The 18,086-nt window shown below is 32.5% G+C and overlaps 2 protein-coding genes across 4 annotated transcripts; one reads left to right on the top strand and one right to left on the bottom strand.

The window, feature by feature from the left end:
• The first annotated feature begins 2,301 nt into the window (after positions 1–2,301).
• Positions 2,302–4,554, top strand: LOC25492719 (UPF0496 protein At4g34320). 3 transcript variants are annotated; one of them, XM_024781576.2, is made up of 2 exons: positions 2,302–2,427; positions 3,178–4,554. In XM_024781576.2, the coding sequence occupies exon 2, from the start codon at positions 3,201–3,203 to the stop codon at positions 4,323–4,325; it is 1,125 nt and encodes a 374-aa protein (XP_024637344.1). In that variant the 5' UTR covers positions 2,302–2,427; positions 3,178–3,200; the 3' UTR covers positions 4,326–4,554. The 3 variants fall into 3 exon arrangements, with proteins under 3 accessions (XP_024637344.1, XP_013456373.1, XP_024637343.1); XM_013600919.3 differs by lacking the exon at positions 2,302–2,427 and adding an exon at positions 2,498–2,692; XM_024781575.2 differs by lacking the exon at positions 2,302–2,427 and adding an exon at positions 2,786–2,921.
• Positions 4,555–9,127: 4,573 nt separating this feature from the next.
• On the bottom strand, positions 9,128–12,747 carry LOC25492718 (probable 1-acyl-sn-glycerol-3-phosphate acyltransferase 5). Its single transcript, XM_013600918.3, has 4 exons — positions 12,454–12,747; positions 10,432–11,241; positions 9,970–10,100; positions 9,128–9,708 (listed from the first exon to the last, which is right to left on the bottom strand). The coding sequence occupies exons 2-4, from the start codon at positions 11,001–11,003 to the stop codon at positions 9,293–9,295; spliced, it is 1,119 nt and encodes a 372-aa protein (XP_013456372.1). The 5' UTR covers positions 11,004–11,241; positions 12,454–12,747; the 3' UTR covers positions 9,128–9,292.
• Between the last annotated feature and the right edge of the window lie 5,339 nt (positions 12,748–18,086).

The raw sequence follows: 18,086 nt of genomic DNA, 5'->3' as shown, positions 1-18,086 counted from the left end.
TCATTGACACATCACACCAAATCGTCCCATCTTCACCTTACTATATACGATTATGTTTTTTTTTTAAAATAAAAAAAAAAACAAGTAAATTTAAGATGTTTCATACATAACAATAATAATAGTATTAATATAAGGAGGAATTACATCATAAGTACATTGAGAAGTATGGGATAAGACTACTCGTGCAAGAGCATGAGCGCTGCCATAAATAAAACAAAAAAAATTACAAAGTCTTTAAAGTGATCAAGTAAGGTTCTAAAATTTTGGAGAATCGAACATACTGAGAGAGATTAAGCTTATTGTTGTGCACATCATCCACAACCATTTTACAATCCAGCTCAAAAATCACCTTATCGTATCCTAAGGAAGAAATCGATTCAATGTCTTAATACAAACCCCAACTTCACCCCCCTACTATTGTCATCACAACCTCACAATATGTTGTCATAGCAGCAATTAATGTGTCTCCTTTTGTGAGCATACATCATCTGTCGAGGCTATTAGGATCCATAATGCTTGCTTCCAACTTCCTCTCCTAATATCGAGCATTAGTTCCTTAAATGATCCTTCTTCATATTCCTCGTGAACATTGATAGGACTTAGGTAAGGTGAAGAAAGCTTCAAACATTTTTACTTTTGTTGATATTTTTATCAGCTTCTACAATCTTGACCTTATCGTCTACCCAAAATACGAGTCTTTGATGAAGTGTAGAGGAAGACATCCACTAGTATGTATCCAAAATGTGAGTCTTTGATGAAGTTTAGAGATATTAGCGACATAACATTTACGATTGTGCCCTTATCAACAAAGACTTGGCTAAACATCTTGTTATTGATAGAAGCTTTGGTGAACAAAGGCTTGAGATGTTTAATCATGTCTTGAGCTCATTCGGCGTCCTGACCCCAACACATCACCTTCTAACACCTTTTCGGCTACAAACCATTTTCCCTAAACTCAATAGTATTATCCCAATTGTGTTAGTTTCTACCATGTTGCTATCAGTATCATTTTTTAAGATAACCTCCATACCTCCATATAGAATGAAAATGAATAAAAAAAATTAATAAAATAACATATATCCCTTAAATAAATAATTAATATATTTTATTTCAGTCTATACGTCAATTAAAACATACCAAAAATTTATATCGTGGTATTAAAATTATTGTTGAACAACTAATTTCAGTATTAGTTTAAAATTATATATAAAATTATTTTATATAACTTTTTATATAGGTATAATTTATTTATTTTAATATTATCAGTCCAAAATTATGTTTTATTTTGGCCATGTAGTATGCATTGTTTGGCTAGCTCCGCCCTTGCAAATATCAGCATTTTAACCAAAAAAAAAAAAAATAGGAAAAAAAGGGAAATGTCGTAAATATTTTAAAAGTTGAAGGTTTAAACGAGAAAAGTAAAGACACATTTTGTTATAATAAAATTGGATGAAGGGCTACATGAAAAAATTTGTCTTTAATATTTATTTTTTTAAGGCGTCTTTTTTTTTTGTGGTCGGAGTTTGAACTCGGAACCTTATATATATTATGCATTGTCCCTACCAACTGAGCTAAGTTCACGGAAACTTTTTTAAGAGTCTTTAATATGAAGTATATATTATTTACATAGTAATTTATTAAAAATATATAATATTTGTATAATGATGATATTTTAAATTTGTATTCTAAAAATTACATAATATTATATGCTATGAATATATTTTAGTAAACCTAAAACTATTTTATTAATTTTTCCATTCTGCGTCAAATATTTTATAAATAGAGAAATTAATGAGTTTTAGATAAGATCAAATTGTTCGTAAAAAAAAATAAAGATAAGATCGAATCATGTATCTAGAAGTAAGGTAAAAAGATAAAATAAAACATCGTATAAAATAAAATAAAATAAAAATTTAAAGAATAAAATAAAAATAAAAAGTTGTTATGACTTTTCTTTAAGACGTTGTTATTATGACTTATGAGTGTCAAACATTTGTCATTTTTACTCATATTTCAATATCAATCAATCATAAGGTACCTGGCTAACAAACATTTTAGAGTGGGTCCCAAGCATTTATTAACAACCAGTTAAATTTTATATGGCTAGAAATTCATGCTCATATAGAACCCAAAAAATGATTACTTTGGGTAATTTAGGCACACATATAACAGCTGTTGCTAGGAAAACACGTGTTTTGTAGTAATGAATCCATTCATTCCCTTTAGAAAAAAACTTGTTCTACAATTAATCTCATATTATAAATGTGCCCTATGACTTATGTTGTGTCATTAACGACTTATAAATATAACCCGAAGCTTGTGCTCATTGTGTTGCTTCTAACTCATTCTCTTGGCTACTCTTTGTTGCTTTTTGCTTTAAAACTGTCAGTGTAAACGAGGTTGAGTTTTTTAGAGAGAAAAACAAATGTGAGAAGTCTCATTTTATTGCTTCTTATGTTCATTTTTCGTTCTTCATTTAATGCATCATTTTATTTTTTCTTCATGCGTGCAAGCTATTCTTACTTCTTAATAACTCTCTCTTTAAGATTCTGCATTCATCTTCCACCTCAAATTCTTTCATCAAACTTTTCTACAAAAAATAAAATAACAAAGTTATTAGCTCAATCCAATATATATATTTTCATCATTGTCGTTGTCTTGGATTCCTAATCTAGTTCCATCTCTTTCAAAGGTTTGAAAAAATTTCTTAAATTTTTATGTGGGTCTCTTTTTTTTTCAGTTGTTCATTTTCATATATAATCTTACCATCTTTTTATGTGGATCATGATTATGATGATGTTTTTGATGCATGTAATTCTTATGATAATAGCATAACATAGCATCCTTTGGTTTTTGTATTGATATTCTGTTGAGTATGGCTCATAGTTACCGGATCATATTATTTAAATACATGTTTTATGGTATAAACCTTAAGTTGAATTGAGGCATAATTGGTTGAACTTCGTTAGGAAACATTGTTTGTTTCTTTGTTTATGTTTTCGTATCTTTATTTTTGTTAACTGGGATTGTTGTTGTAACATATTTGTTTGTTACTTTGATATTATTTTTATTTTTCTTTCTTATACTCCTAAAAATCATAAATTTGTTCATTATTCATTTTACAAAAGTTGTAGATCTGAATTTAAATTGACTCTATCTACTACCTTTTTTTGTTAGATCATTTTTCCATTGGAGTTGCAATGGGGAGTAATATGAGCAAAAAGACTCAAGAAACTTCATCTGCTGTTAACTTCACAACAACAGAATTGCACTACAAAACTGAGCTAAGTTCCTATGAAGCAGCCTGCAAAATTGACACAGATTTGCAGACATTTGATTCAACACTTCAAACCAGAACAAATCAAGTCATCAACACTCTTGCTTCTGGCGTCGAAGTTCGAGCCCTTTCGTTCGAATCCCTGAAACAGGTCACAGAATGTCTCCTTGAGATGAATCAAGAAGTTGTGAAAGTAATCTTGGATTGCAAGAAAGACATATGGAACAGCCAAGATCTGTTTGAGCTGGTTGAAGAATATTTTGAAAACAGTTTGCAAACATTGGATTTCTGCACTGCATTGGAGAAGTGCTTGAAAAGAGCTAGGGATAGCCAATTGCTTATTCTTGTTGCGATTCAACGGTTCGAGGAAGAATCTGAATCAGGAGACAAATGCTATGCAAGAACATTGCAAGAATTGAAGAATTTTAAAACAGCTGGTGATCCTTTCACTGAGGAATTTTTCCAAATTTTTCAATCTGTTTATAAGCAACAGACTTCAATGCTTGAAAAGCTTCAAATCAGAAAGAACAAGCTTGATAAGAAGCTGAAAGGAATTCATTCATGGAGGAAAGTTTCAAGTATGATATTTGTAGCAACATTTGCAGCTGTTTTAATATGTTCTGTTGTGGCTGCAGCTATTGCAGCTCCACCTGTTGCTGCGGCTTTAGCAGCCGCTACATCGATCCCTATCGGTTCGATGGGAAAATGGATTGATTCACTTTGGAGAAACTATGAAATTGCATTGAAAGGACAGAAAGAAGTTATTGGCTCAATGCAAGCTGGTACTTATGTAGCCATCAAGGATTTGGACAACATCCGCGTGCTTATCGATCGGCTTGAAATCGAGGTTGAATCTTTGCTTCATACTGTTGATTTTGCAATTGAAGAAGAAGCTGTGAAGATTGCTATAGAGGATATTAAGAAGAAACTTGGTGTGTTTATGAAGAATGTTGAAGATTTAGGAGTTCAAGCTGATAACTGTAGCCGTGACATTAGGAGAGCTAGGACTGTTGTTCTGCAAAGAATCATTAAGCATCCTAACATTTGAAGAATTATGGTATTTGGTCTTGTTTGTTAAGGTTGGAGAACACATATTTTTCTTATGTGTGTGTTGTGATATATTTGTTTATTTATGGATCCATGCATTAATGGGTTCTTGTTGTTTAAGATAATAATAGGACATATATATTCGGTATGTCTTGTGACACTTGCAGCTATATAAATTTATTTATTCTTTTGAAGCAATATTAGTGTGCTAATGCATTTTTATCTTTTTATGATTATGGTTTCATTTTAGTTTTGGTTTGGATATGAGTAACTAATTTGGAGGTTAGTTCTTTCATTGGATCGCGTATCTCTTATACTTTTTCCGAATTGTGATAAAGTACCGTTTGTATTTTTCTGATTTGTCTAATAGATTTTGTTGTTAAAAAAAATATATCTTAAAATATGTTGAGAAATTAATTATGAAGTAGTGTAATTGAACAAGTAGTGTTGAATTGTATAGTGCTTTGCATGAGTAAACACTTATGAAGATGGATGAAAATTTTGACAATTGGCATTATTATATGTACATAAAGATAAATATGAATTTAATAAAATCCACTTTATTCATATTTTATTTACAGTTCATATGATTTTTCTAAAGTAAATTCCTCAATCAAGGAGAGGTAAATCTTAAAAATATTTAGAGAGGCGCATAAAAATTTATAAAATTATATTGTTACTATCATATCACTATATTCTTAAATGCATTGATTATTGTCAAATGTGGATAAACTTAGCCTGTAAGAATTCTTAAGAGTTAGAAGAATCTTGGCCAGTATCATGTAACTTGTAAGTTATGACTTCCTTCCCGTGAGAAAAACATGGTAAGATGGAAAAGAAAATGATGTGACACGGAATTTGGTGAGTGATAATGAAGGTGGCAGAGTATAAGTATCATAAGAGGTAAATTTGGATGGTAATTTTGGCAAATTAGGTGCATATGGTCACTTTGTATGATGATCTTTCATTTTTGTTATATTTTATGATTAATGTTGTATATTAGAGATATGATATTTATACGTCATTTTATTGTGACAATATTTTTGACAATTATCTTACTTATACTCATATTTGTGTTGGCTCTTTCTCATTTCTCTCTCTCTTGCTTTTGTTCCAAATGAAAAGGAAGAAATGGTTGTTCCAAAAATTGTTGTAAAATATCATTCCACTGTATATTATTAATATTATAAGGATAATTATAGTAAAGATATTGCTAACGAGTACTCGTATCATTTTTTTAAGGATTCTAAATTAAAAAGTTATTCATGAAAAATCATATTTCAATTTCTAAAACATTGAATATATTTATTTCACAAAAACTTTAAGATCCTTAAAAAGTACACCAGATAGATCCATTCCTTACCCGTTCGACCAATCTATTGTTGGTAAAGAAAAAAATTATAAGTATTGTTATTATTATTAAAAGATTATTTCCACACACTATATAGAAGAGTGAATCATCAACTTCGTCCATAAATTTGCACGAATCGGCCAAATTTATCCCCCAATTTAACGAAATATCAAAATAGTTCCTGAATTTGTAAAATGTCAATCAATTTATTCCCTCCGTCCAATTGGAGTGTTAGCATTGCTGACGTAGTCGTTAACCTCTCACATGTCATATGTGACATAAGTAAGGACTAATTTGGCCGATAATGACCAAAATTTTCAAGGACGAAATTGACTGATTTGTAGAAAATATTCTTTCCTTCCCCAACGGCTCTTTCTTTCTTCCCCATCGGATCTTTTTTTCCCGAATATATAAAATTGGAACTCTAAATTTACAATCTGTAATCTACACTCCAAAATCCTCAAAATTTCTTCCAATAATTAGTGGTAACATTCTTCCTCAATTCAAAAAACTCCAAACCCTGATTTTTTTTTTTTTATTGAATCCGAAAACCAGAATCCCCAAAATTTCTTCAAGCAAAACTGTTCAAATTGAAGCCAAAATGATGGGGATTGGACATATGGGCAAAAAGAGTTATGAAAGTGTGTAGAGTTGTAATGAAAAGAGCTTGAAGATAAATTAAATGTAGTATTTCTGTAATAATTTTATCATCATATTAATCCCTGAATTATTTGTCTAACAATCAAATTGATCCATACATTATATTAAAATATCATTAAATAAGTCCTTGAATTATATAAACAGAAAACAATTTGATCCTTGAAGTAGCCTCTGCAATGTCCCACAAACATAACTCATCATCATCTATTTTTTCCCAAACACAGAATTCACCACGAACATATTGCAGCCTCTGATACTCATCTCGCTCTAAACCACCACCATGATGCAGGATTAGCGTGATATTGTCTTCCATCCTACGGATTTTGATTAGTTTTAATCACAAACAAAACAACATCAAAATGCAAACTCTTTTGAGAAATTGTTTTAATCAATTAGTAATTTTCTTCATTACTAAGTTAATCTTCATCAATTTTAGTAACCAACCAGAAGAAGAAAAAAAATCAAATTTTTAAGTCTTACATTGAAAAATCTAAAATGAATAATCTAAACAACTGTCTCAAAAACACAACACTCACAAACAAACAACAAAGCAATCATCAAATGAAGTTTAAAGTTGAAAACGAAATGATAAAAATTGAAAACGGAAATAAAAAACGGACAAAAAAATGGGTGGAAACGAACATAGAAAATGAAAAAAAAAAAAAAAAAAAAAAAAAGAACGACGTTACCTTAACCACATATGAATTCTTCCTTCAAAAATTCAACGTTGATCGCCGAAGATGATGATGATTTTGGAGAGGTGAAGATGGTGAAGGTTTTGGCGGGAAGGAGAAAGGTTAGGGACGTGTTTGATGTGAAAAGATTGAAATCTAAGGGTGGAGAAGGTAAGGGTAAAAGAGAGGTAAAATTGGAAAAACAGAAAAAATTGAAGTTGAAAAGTGAAAACTGCAATTTTCATCATTTCCATCAAATTGGTCCATGTACACGTGGCTTCATTGTTGACACGTGTACAAGACAACACATCATGTAACGGAGTATTTGGACCGAGGGACCATTTTGATAGACGCCTGACTACTATTTTGATATTTCGTTAAATTGGAAAATAAATTTGGCCGATTCATGCAAATTCAGATATGAAGTTGATAATTCACTCCTATATACAAAAATGGATGATTCTACTATTCTTGTGACGGCTGGGAGACCGTCCAAAGGACAAACTCTCATTTTAGGCATCACGATAGTTTTACATTTTCTATGTTTTTCTTACTTAAATCTTACCTCTTGGATAATGGTATCACAAACTTTACTTAAAGCCTAACATTTCATTTGATTGATCTTGAAAAAAAAAAACATTTTACAATAAGAATAATTTTGATGACTATTTGAGTAAAATATTGTTTTTTAGGAAGAGTAAAATATTTTACACCGTCAACTAATTACAATTCATCATTTGTATGATTTTTACTCAAAATGATAAGCGTCAAGAGGCTCAAATTTATAAAAACCAGTCTAAAACAAGTTAAATACTTCATTTGATGGTAAAAAAATTGCTATCTAAAAGGATCCAAATGTTTTCAGCATGTTTAAAACTTTTTTCTTTTATCATGTGGATCAAATATATTGCCAAGGGATAGTAATCAATTACCATGTGTACGTAGAAAATCACAATTTTAGCTACTTGTTCTTCATATTTCAAAAAAATATATCTGAATGAAAGTAATCAATTATGCAAATAAATCAATTAAACATCTATTCTGTTGATGCTGAATTATCTATAGCTGCTTAAAGGAGCCAAGAATTAGGACAAAAATATTTCATTGCAATAAACTAAAGTTTAAGAATAGTCCTTGCATAAAAAATGTGACAACTAGATATGAGAGATAAACATAACATGTTCTTTTGGGATATCAGTTCTACTCCAACTCAACATACTTCAACATAGATATCATTACTATATTTAAGAAACATCCAATCAAGATTCTCTTGCATGAGGAACCAACAAGAAGTGGGGTCTTCTTGGTATTATCTTACTGGTTCTGTTCTTTGTTTCATGGATAAACTATGTTATTGTTTATGCTAATTACTTGAACTTTTTGTGCTTGTGCATTAGCTATAAATTACAAAATAAGTTCTACGTGTTTTTAGTAAGGGTAATTATATTTAGACACCTCATTCCTCCATTCTACACCTCAGGTGGATTCCACATTCCCGTTCTCTAAGACAAAACATAAGGAGAGAGAAGAGGTGTGAATAAGGCGAATGTGACGTCTGCTAAACTTTACTCTTTTGAAAATAAGGAATCAATCAATTACCTGCGGAATTGGATTAAGTGCAGTCAGGTGCAGCCAATATCTTGAATCCGTCCGATCAAAATCGGATGGTTCAACAATTTTTATTTTTGTTTAATATAAAATTCCAAAATTAAAATCTGGACCGTTTAATCTTGATCGGACAGCCACAAACTTTCCAACCTCATGACTGCACTGATTTTTGACAGCACCGAAACCTGATCCAAAAGTTGCATTTTTTAAACTTCTGTTGAAGATAAACACTCATCCAAACACCACTTAGCGTGTATTTTTCAACTTATAGGAAAAGTTAACTCTTTTTTTTTTAGGGAAAGTTAACTCTTATAATTTCTTCTCAATGAGAATTAGAAGCTCAACATAAAAAGCAAGTTTGGGAAGCTCCAACACTCCTCTAAACTGATGCAAATGCACAAGAAAAATAAACTCTGACTGTTTCTAATTCATATTTGGCGGTTGGGGAGTATCGTAGAGCATAATAGAGAGACAACCAATATTTCTAGTCTTAACCTCGAACTCATACAGTTTGCATGATTCAAAAATCACAACATTTGATAAAACATTCTCCAACATTAGGGCTAAGGAAACAATCTTCGGAACAGATATTATTACAATGTTAATACTACAACTAAAATCAGACATAAATCTCAAACTCATCATATATTCAAGTATTTGAGCTGTGCAATTTAATCACATCTTAAAAACTCGAAGAATGGGTTGTGGCCGAATGTTGAAATATGTAGCCGGAACCAAATAAGCGATGACTACAGACACATAAAGTTTAAACCAGACAGAGGAAAAAGTGAAGTACATGCATAAGCCGGTCAATATAATCACTGTCACACAATTTAAAATTCCCTTCATAGCAGGGAGGTCCCTCTCTTTTGCTTGATCAGGAAACTGGCCTTCAAATTGAAAATTGTAAAGCAACTTGTCCTTAAATCGGAATCTATCCATCAACCACGTGGAAATTTCATCTTCGGATGTTGGGATACAGTCGATGGGAAAGCGGCAGATATGGATATGAACTTCGGAAGGATCCACTCCAAATACATTGTCCAAGAAAGACGGGCAGCGGTATTTGTAGCCAATGGTAACGTCGTAAACTGAAAATTTAAAATTAAAGAAGCATCTTAATAATAAGATAATATGAATTTTGAGATTTCTACCTTTTTAACCTTCTATCAATTTGATATGATTGCAATTATCAAACTACATATGTTATTTTCTCTAAAATGAAAAATAAAAGTGCATGCAATGATGCATAATCCTTGGTTGAGTATAAAGTCTAACAAGAGATAAAACTACTGTGACATAATTAACCAATAATTACATATACATGGAAATCAAAGATAGAGAGAACCAACCTGCATTTAGAGAGCCTCGCAACTCTTGCAAACATGTACAAAAGCCCTTGGTTTTCGGCAGTAAAACATTTTTCAGAATCGGTAACCCGTGTTCAGCCGCATATTTTTGACTTCGAAGGCACTTCTGCTCACTACAAGAAGAAAATGATAGATGACTAGAAATCATCAAAAGGAAATACACAAACAGAAAAGGTTACATATGCTACATCAAATCGAACTGAGGATAAAGAAATTTGTGCGACAAAGTCACCATTTGAAGTATGGGTGATAGTATGTTCTTTTACATCATATTAACATTTCCCTGACAAAATCATATGATTCTCAAATACAAGAAACCTGACTACTTTTCCAGCATCATGATGATCATAAGCAAAGATAATAACGTATGAAAGTTTGTCTAAATTTGGTTGTATAAAAATCATTTCTCAATGTAGAATGAGAATCTATCAACAAATGACTTACGTAAAATCGGTGCCTTCAGGGAAAATAGCAAGCCAAAGAGGATCTTGGGGATCATTTAATGTAGAAAGCATTCGACGCATATTTGACTCATCAGCTTCCCACTTCCTTTCCACTGGGATGAACTCTAGTATGTGAAATGCCCAACCAAAAATTGGAAGTCTCATCAAGCTGCTCTTAAGTACATATTTAATGTATCCAATGCATCCCTTCCGCAACGCAATGTCCCATAAGTACATCCAGTCGACTTCAGTTCGGTGATTTGCGATCAGTACAATCCGTTCTCTTGAAGGAACAATATCTCCAGAGAACACAACTTTAGTCTTGTTGATTTTCTCAAATAGAAAGGGCCACAAAGTTAGCCAAGTACCAAAGAAAAAGGACGTTGTTTTCCTGCTGTAACTGATGCTAAAAAATCGCATTATAACAGAACTAATAAAACCAAAGAACACCAATGTTACAAATGCTGATGAAACCAGCACCAGTAGACACACCAAACCCCTTAGAAATCTAAAAGGAGCTAGAGTACGATACTTTGCTCCAAGTTTTGAAGTTACACGCGTAAGAACCGCCATATATGCTATCAGAAACAAGCGTAGAAGTGAAATAACTGCACTGGCTCTTCAAGATTCACCTCCTCAGTGAATGACATACAATATATATCAACAATTTTCAACTGACAGAATGGAATATCTTTTATGAAAAATTGCTCTAGCCTTCAAGTTTGTTCTGCTGATCACTCTTCCAGTGGCTTTGTCCTTGTATCTGATACGATAGATCGCACCTAGGGTAAAGTAGACTGGACGAGTCACCCTAAAAAATGTAAGGAAGGACTGAATGATATAAGTATCATGAAACATAAGAGTTGAACAAAATATTATATTTGTTTAAGAAAGCCTAAGCATATATAACAGGAGAAGAAGGGGAAAATATTTGTCAAATATATCAGCACCTAACAAATGAAAACTGAAAATGTATCATTGCTTATAATAAAGGGTACAACATAATTTAACTCCAAAAGGATCAAAGAGTGAATAAATTTTGTTTGGTATTCTTAAGAAAACCATCATTTTCACGATATTATGTACTATGCAAGGCTATTGCAATTCAGAGGAATGATGTCAGAGTTATCATTTTTATTCTGCTGAGTTAAAATCATTCAATTGTTTGACATTGGCACATGAGATCAGAGTATTGTGCAACATGTGTCAGAGTTGTATTGAAATTGGAATCATTACCTCAAAATTCAAAAGGGATTTCCAGTAGTAAGAATCAAACAGCATTGCTATCATGAATCAAGATAATACTACCATTTACTGGATTATTAGGAACATGAAATTAACATCTCTTCCACATCCTAAAGACATGCAACAACAATAAAAACCACCAAAGTCCTTTTCCATTAAGTGGGGTGAACTTTTATATCCTAAAGAAATGATAGACTAGAATGTGGATTTCACTGCCAACTGAATTACATACAAAGTAAGCGCTAACACAGACACAAACACCGAACATCACCAATAATAATCCGAGAAAGTAAAAAGATTGAATGTAACTCCGATGAATGTCAAAACCCAGATATGTCTTCGATCTGAAGTGTCGATACTACATAGGTTACAAACATCTATTCAAATTTATGACTAGGAAACATCTTTCCCTATCATTTTTTAAGTGATCCATACCAAAAGACATCATATAACTCTATATGTATCATATAAAAAACTATGCATTCAGCATCCTAGCAATGCATAGAAATCTGATTCCAAGTGTGATCACAAAAAAAAAAAAATGCTCACTTGTGACAAAACAAAACATTTTTTTTCTTTCTGGGGTTTACCATATAAGGAAAAAAAATGGAAGAAGAAACCCCATTTCCAAAAACATCATAGTTACTTTCAAAGCTTGGATCTTTACCACAGAAAAAAAGGTTTAAACATTACAACATTGAAAAAACAAAAACCCCAATAAAGCATTCATCAAAGCAATGAGAAAGCAATAAAATACAATGAGGTTAAGCATCATCACCTTTGATCAAGCTTGTAGCATTTTCTATGCCACAAACAAACATTGAGATCAACAACAAAGCTTGATGAGAGATTGGAAAATGAGCTTTTAAGGAAAATAGTGAAGCCTCGTTTTGATGAATAGTGAATGTGTATTAGAAGATAGAATTAAGAAAGTGAGGTGTAGATTTTGGTGGATACTTTTTGAGCTGTAATAATGATGATAGTCATAGTAGTAGTATTAGTACCCTCCACAACTGTTTCAAAGTTGCACGAACATAACTACTAGCACCTTCTTTTGCGTTACGGTGTTTCATGTTTTTCAACGGTGTTTAATGTTTTGTGTTGTAACGTTACACTTGTTAAACTAACTTGTCATTTCTTATTCTTAACTTTCCTATGACACTTCATTATTCATATGTTATTGTCTCCGATGAATTAATTATTGTTGCATAAGGTCGTTGCATAATATATATAGGTAGGATGGTGGTCGGAACTTCGTACACTTCACTTATTTTTTTCGAACAAGCATCTCGGAGACCTTATTTATTGATATGAATTTCTATTCATTAAATTATTTGACAAAACAAAATTATTTTGGAAGATACAATTCATACATTGTGCAATTGTTTGTCATTAATCAAATAGTTTTTCTATCTTCTGAATAAATATGAGAATAAATGCAATATATTAATTAAAATTAATTATAAAAATACAAATGTCTATCAATAAAGGGTTAAAAAAATTTGGTATTTTTTTTAAGGGTCTTGCCAACAAGTGTCCGTTTTTCCGCTCTTTTTACTGCGCTAAAATTTGAAAATTATGAACTATGTTCTTTTAATGAAATTTTGATTTTGGTTAGAAAAAATAAAACATATATATATTCATATCGTGTTTGTTACATTTTTTTAACATTTAAATTTATTCTTATCTATTTGTATTGAAAATTGAGAACATTTTTGAAAAGAAAAAGTCAACCCAAAAGTGCTGAAAGGGTAGTTTTCTTTATATATAGTATAGATATTTCCTGATGGGTTGGGCTTAAAACCTGGGTTTTTTCTTCAAACTCGCGAAGAAAATACAACAGAAATATCTATTTTACCGGAACAGCATGTGCCTGGCGCGTGGCAGCAAACAATGAGCATTTTCTCTCTGTTTCACGTGCCTAGGGCACGCGTCTCGCGTGTGGCCTTAATCTCCTCAACCAATTTCGTCTTTCCAAAGTTTTCCTTCTCCTATTTAGTCTTGGGACTTAGAACAGAATTTCCTCAACTTGTAATGTCTCCAGAGACCTCTTGAATCTTCATTTCATGTCTTCCAAACTTCTTAGAGATGTCATTTTTAGCCGAATTACATGATTTTTCACTAAAAGATGTAACACCCTTGAACTTCGCATACAATATTTAATACAATTAAAGCAATTAATCATATATATTCAAGGTGTTACTTCATCTATAACTCAAAATCATGCATAAATCATTTTCATAATCATAAAATGGTCGCAACGAATTCATAAAGTAAACAACATAAAACCATCGTCTCAACATCTCAATATATTTCATCATAAAACATCAGAGGTTTCTCAAAAATAATCCAACAGATGAAATAAACAATCTTCCGACAAAATTCTAATCAGAGCCTACAACTAGACTCCAAGATGCAAAAGCATAAAAGCGAGGAAGTCTCAAGCTATCATCGGGTACTCACGCCGATCACGCATCCTCAACCTAAACGTCTATACCACAATGGCATAGGCGGAAACCCAAAAAAGGGTGAGAAATACTCAACAAAGGTGTCGCGTTATTTTTTGGAGATCGAGGCTATTTGATTAGCTTTTGACTCACTAATTATTTCACGATTGAACATTTAATTTTTAAAGAGAAAGGGGAAAAAAGTTCAAACTACCCCTATTTGAAAAGATTTAGGGTTCGGGGGTTAGTTACATAAAGGGAAGGTATTAGCACCCTTTATGTCCGTAGTACTCTACGGGAACCTCTTGATTTTATTTAATTAATGTGCTATAACTTGCTTGCTTATTTTGAAAAGAAGGAATTAAAGTGGATAAATAAAGACCTAAATATCTACATTTTTTTATTGATTTGGAAGGACATGGTCCTTTGCCTACGTACCCGTGAAGGATCAAAACCTCGTAGTTCGGGGTAGGAATTGACGTTTGATTGGTTGAGTGTTTTTTATTAGTTTTGAAAAAGGTTTTAAAATGAAAAGCCAAGTGGCAAATAAGAATTTGTTTGTATTTTTTATGTTAAAGAAAATGACTTGAAATATGATTAATGTTGATTGCAATTTTGATTTATGAAGGAAAATAAAAAAGGACGATCACTTGATTTAGGATCAAGGTTTGTTTATGAAAATGTTTTTTTTTGTGATTTTTGTTATTTGCATGTTTTTGTATTTTTTGAATACTGGACCAAAATTAAACTAACGGAGCAAGAAGGTAGAAGCGTAGGTACTTTGTAGTGACGTTGGATCACCACAAAGACCATTACCCTAAACTAAAAAGCATAAAAATAAAGCATACACCCACACACGCACCCATGCACCTACAACTATTACATAAAAGCCTATGATACATTTAAAGTCTGCGGAAAAATAAATGACAAGAAAAAAATAAATTATTTACATCAACCCTAGATTACATTCTAATTATTTACATCAACCAAATGCAATGTTAACAGAATAAAATAAAATGCATGTAAGACTTAAAATAAAATGGGGTTCAATCACAAGATTGGGGTGCAGCAATATTCAGGTAGATGCAAACAGCAAGTAGAAAATAAAACAGCAGAGAGTTGGCCGAAGAACAATTTCGGAATTGGACTTAGAGGACAGGCTGGGGCCGGTTCGGTTCAAACCCTGGGTCGGTTCCAGAGAACCGAACCGGTTCGAAGGGGATATATATAGGGTGTAAGACCCGTTTTCATTCATTTCAAAATATTTTTCTCTCTCTCTGCTTTCCTTCTCTCGGTTCTCTCTCTTCACTTCTTCATCTTCTCCGATTGGAGAGATGGTGGTCGGAGGTGGCTCTGGCGCGGTGGCCGATTACCTTAGGTGGCGGCGCCGCCGCTAGAGCCACCCTTTTTCTTATTTTATTTGCTCTTTCTCACTCTTTTCTTCTCCTCTACACTATTGTCAACCTAAAATCCCCAAGGACTAAATATACAACCCTAGATCTACAAAAAAAGAAGTAAAATTTACTACCTTTGTGTCGGTTTGGACTTGAAGGTGATGTTGACGCCTCTGGGTCGGTGGTTCACGTACGGCCTCGGCTGTGACGTCCTCCTCTCTTCTTTTGTGTTGATTACGCGGTACGGATTTGTCAGGTGTATGGGTTGTTGGTTCGATGTAGGTGGGTTTGTAACTGAGTTTCTGTTGTTGAGTTCGTGAATGGTTACTGGTTTGTGTGTTGGTTGTGATTTTGGATGGATAGATTGTGTTGTTGGATTGGGTTTGGAATTTTTGGTTCGAATGTTGCAGGTTCTTGTTGATTTGAGTTTGTAGGTCTATGTGTATAACTATGTTTCTGAATGGAATTGTGCGATGAATTTTGGCTATTGAAATTGGGAATTTTTGTGCGTGTTACTGATGTTGCAGGTTTATGTGTTGGAAATTTTTTGTACATTTTCTGATGAATTTGGCCGTTTTTTTGGTTCTCGGTTCTATGAATTTCGGCCCCCTCAATTGTGTTTCTGCAGATTCTATTTATAGAGAAGGGATTTGAGATTAGGGTTTGTTGGAGGATGCAGAAAATCTGCACTTTGGATTGGAGTGAAAGCTGGTTCCTGGATTTGGATGGAAGAACGCGTGTGACAGATTGGACTTTGATCTTTTTTGGATTTTTATGGACTTCGAATAAATAAAAATAAATAAAAGGAACTTGGACGCAAAAAGAAAATAAAAAGGAAAAAGTGACTTAATAAAAAGAATTGAATAAAATAAAAATAGAATTAGAGTTTAATTAATTAAAAAAGATTTAAATAAAAGATGGAAACTAAAATTAAATTAAATAGAAATTGACAGAAAAGGGTTCGACTCGGAATCAAACATGAGGTATTTTAAAATACCTCTTTGTCGAATTTTTCACTGAAAAATCAGAGATCAATCAGCGTCAAACGACACGTGTCAGTGGGACCTTAGGTTAAAAATTGGGGTATGACAAAAGGAAATCATAAACATAGGAATAGTTTCGAGGCAACAACAACACGGATATGATACAATTCAATATTCAAGAAAGTATTCTCATGTATATCCTTTTACTTAAACAAGCATATCAATTCTCAAATCATGAACGCAAGATATTACAAGTTTATGCACCACCATTTTATCACCAAATCAAGTAAATATACTTCATCACCATCACCATCACCAAAATAACAATCATCAATGGACACAATTAGTCATATGCACAACATCACACAAATTCATCAAACATATGACTACCAACTAAACACATGCATGCAGTGTTCTAGACACTACTCTATATACATGTGGTACCATTCTTTGGATGTCGGAGTTATGTTACCGATTGATCACATCACCACTTGGTACTGCAATATCCTATCACCACTTGGATGCTAAAACATCCTATCATCACCACCTTGGATACTTAAGTATCCTACCGACTCATGAATGCATGAACATAAGACTCATCAAATGCATATATTCATACAAGACATCGATATCACCACTTTATATACATGTATTCATCATCATTTTATACATGTATACATATTCATCATCAATAATCATCATCACCGTAATCATCATCATCAAACATTTACCACATTAAAGAAGAAATATCTCTTCATTTAGTAAAAATAACATTTTAGACAACTAATCATTTACACATATCATGTATATATCGATCACCAATTCAACTATTATTCATCAGTTTATCATAATCACATAGTAATTCACAAGTTAACATAGCATGATTCATCATTTATCAAAGTCTGTCTATTTTCACATATTTCACCAAAACCAAGTTACATGTTCACATACATCCTTACATGATATCTCTATGTTTATAATCACAATAATGCAAGCATAACAACATCATTTCACTTGATAAAAACCCTGCTTCGATTAATCCATTTTCATGCTTCAAGTTTCATTCAATTCCGTCTCAAATCAACATAATCAATTCATTCTCAAGAAAGCATTACATATCATCCATTGATTCATCAAAACAACAATTAAACATCATTGAAGGAACGCCTAAGAACTCGCAAAGCCATCCCACAAACACCCAAAACACAGGACAAGAAAAATCTTGTCCTGTGCAGGGCGCCTGGCGCAAACCTTGACAGGTTCAAGTATTGGCTCTCTATAACTAGGCTCCAAGCACCCCAGTTGTAGCGTCAACGTTGCGAAAAGCACTTAAACGATATTGTCAGCCTCATATTACCTCCAAAATCACCCCAAAAATGCTTATTAAAACCCTTATACACCCAAAGTGCTTAAAATCAATTCCCAGAGTTCAAACACATCATTTAGGCTCTTTCCACAACAACACAAAACAACTTATATTCAATCTTTCCCTCTACTTTGATTCTCATAAGCTTTGATTATTTTCTCCCCTTTAGCTCTTATTTCTTCTCTTCCTTTCTCTCTCTAGCCACCAATTTGTAAACTTAA

The sequence above is a fragment of the Medicago truncatula genome, chromosome 4, assembly GCF_003473485.1.
Source record: "Medicago truncatula cultivar Jemalong A17 chromosome 4, MtrunA17r5.0-ANR, whole genome shotgun sequence".
Classification (NCBI taxonomy): Eukaryota; Viridiplantae; Streptophyta; class Magnoliopsida; order Fabales; family Fabaceae; genus Medicago; species Medicago truncatula.
Note: the sequence above shows the minus strand (reverse complement) of the source record. Positions and strands in the feature narration are given on the sequence as shown.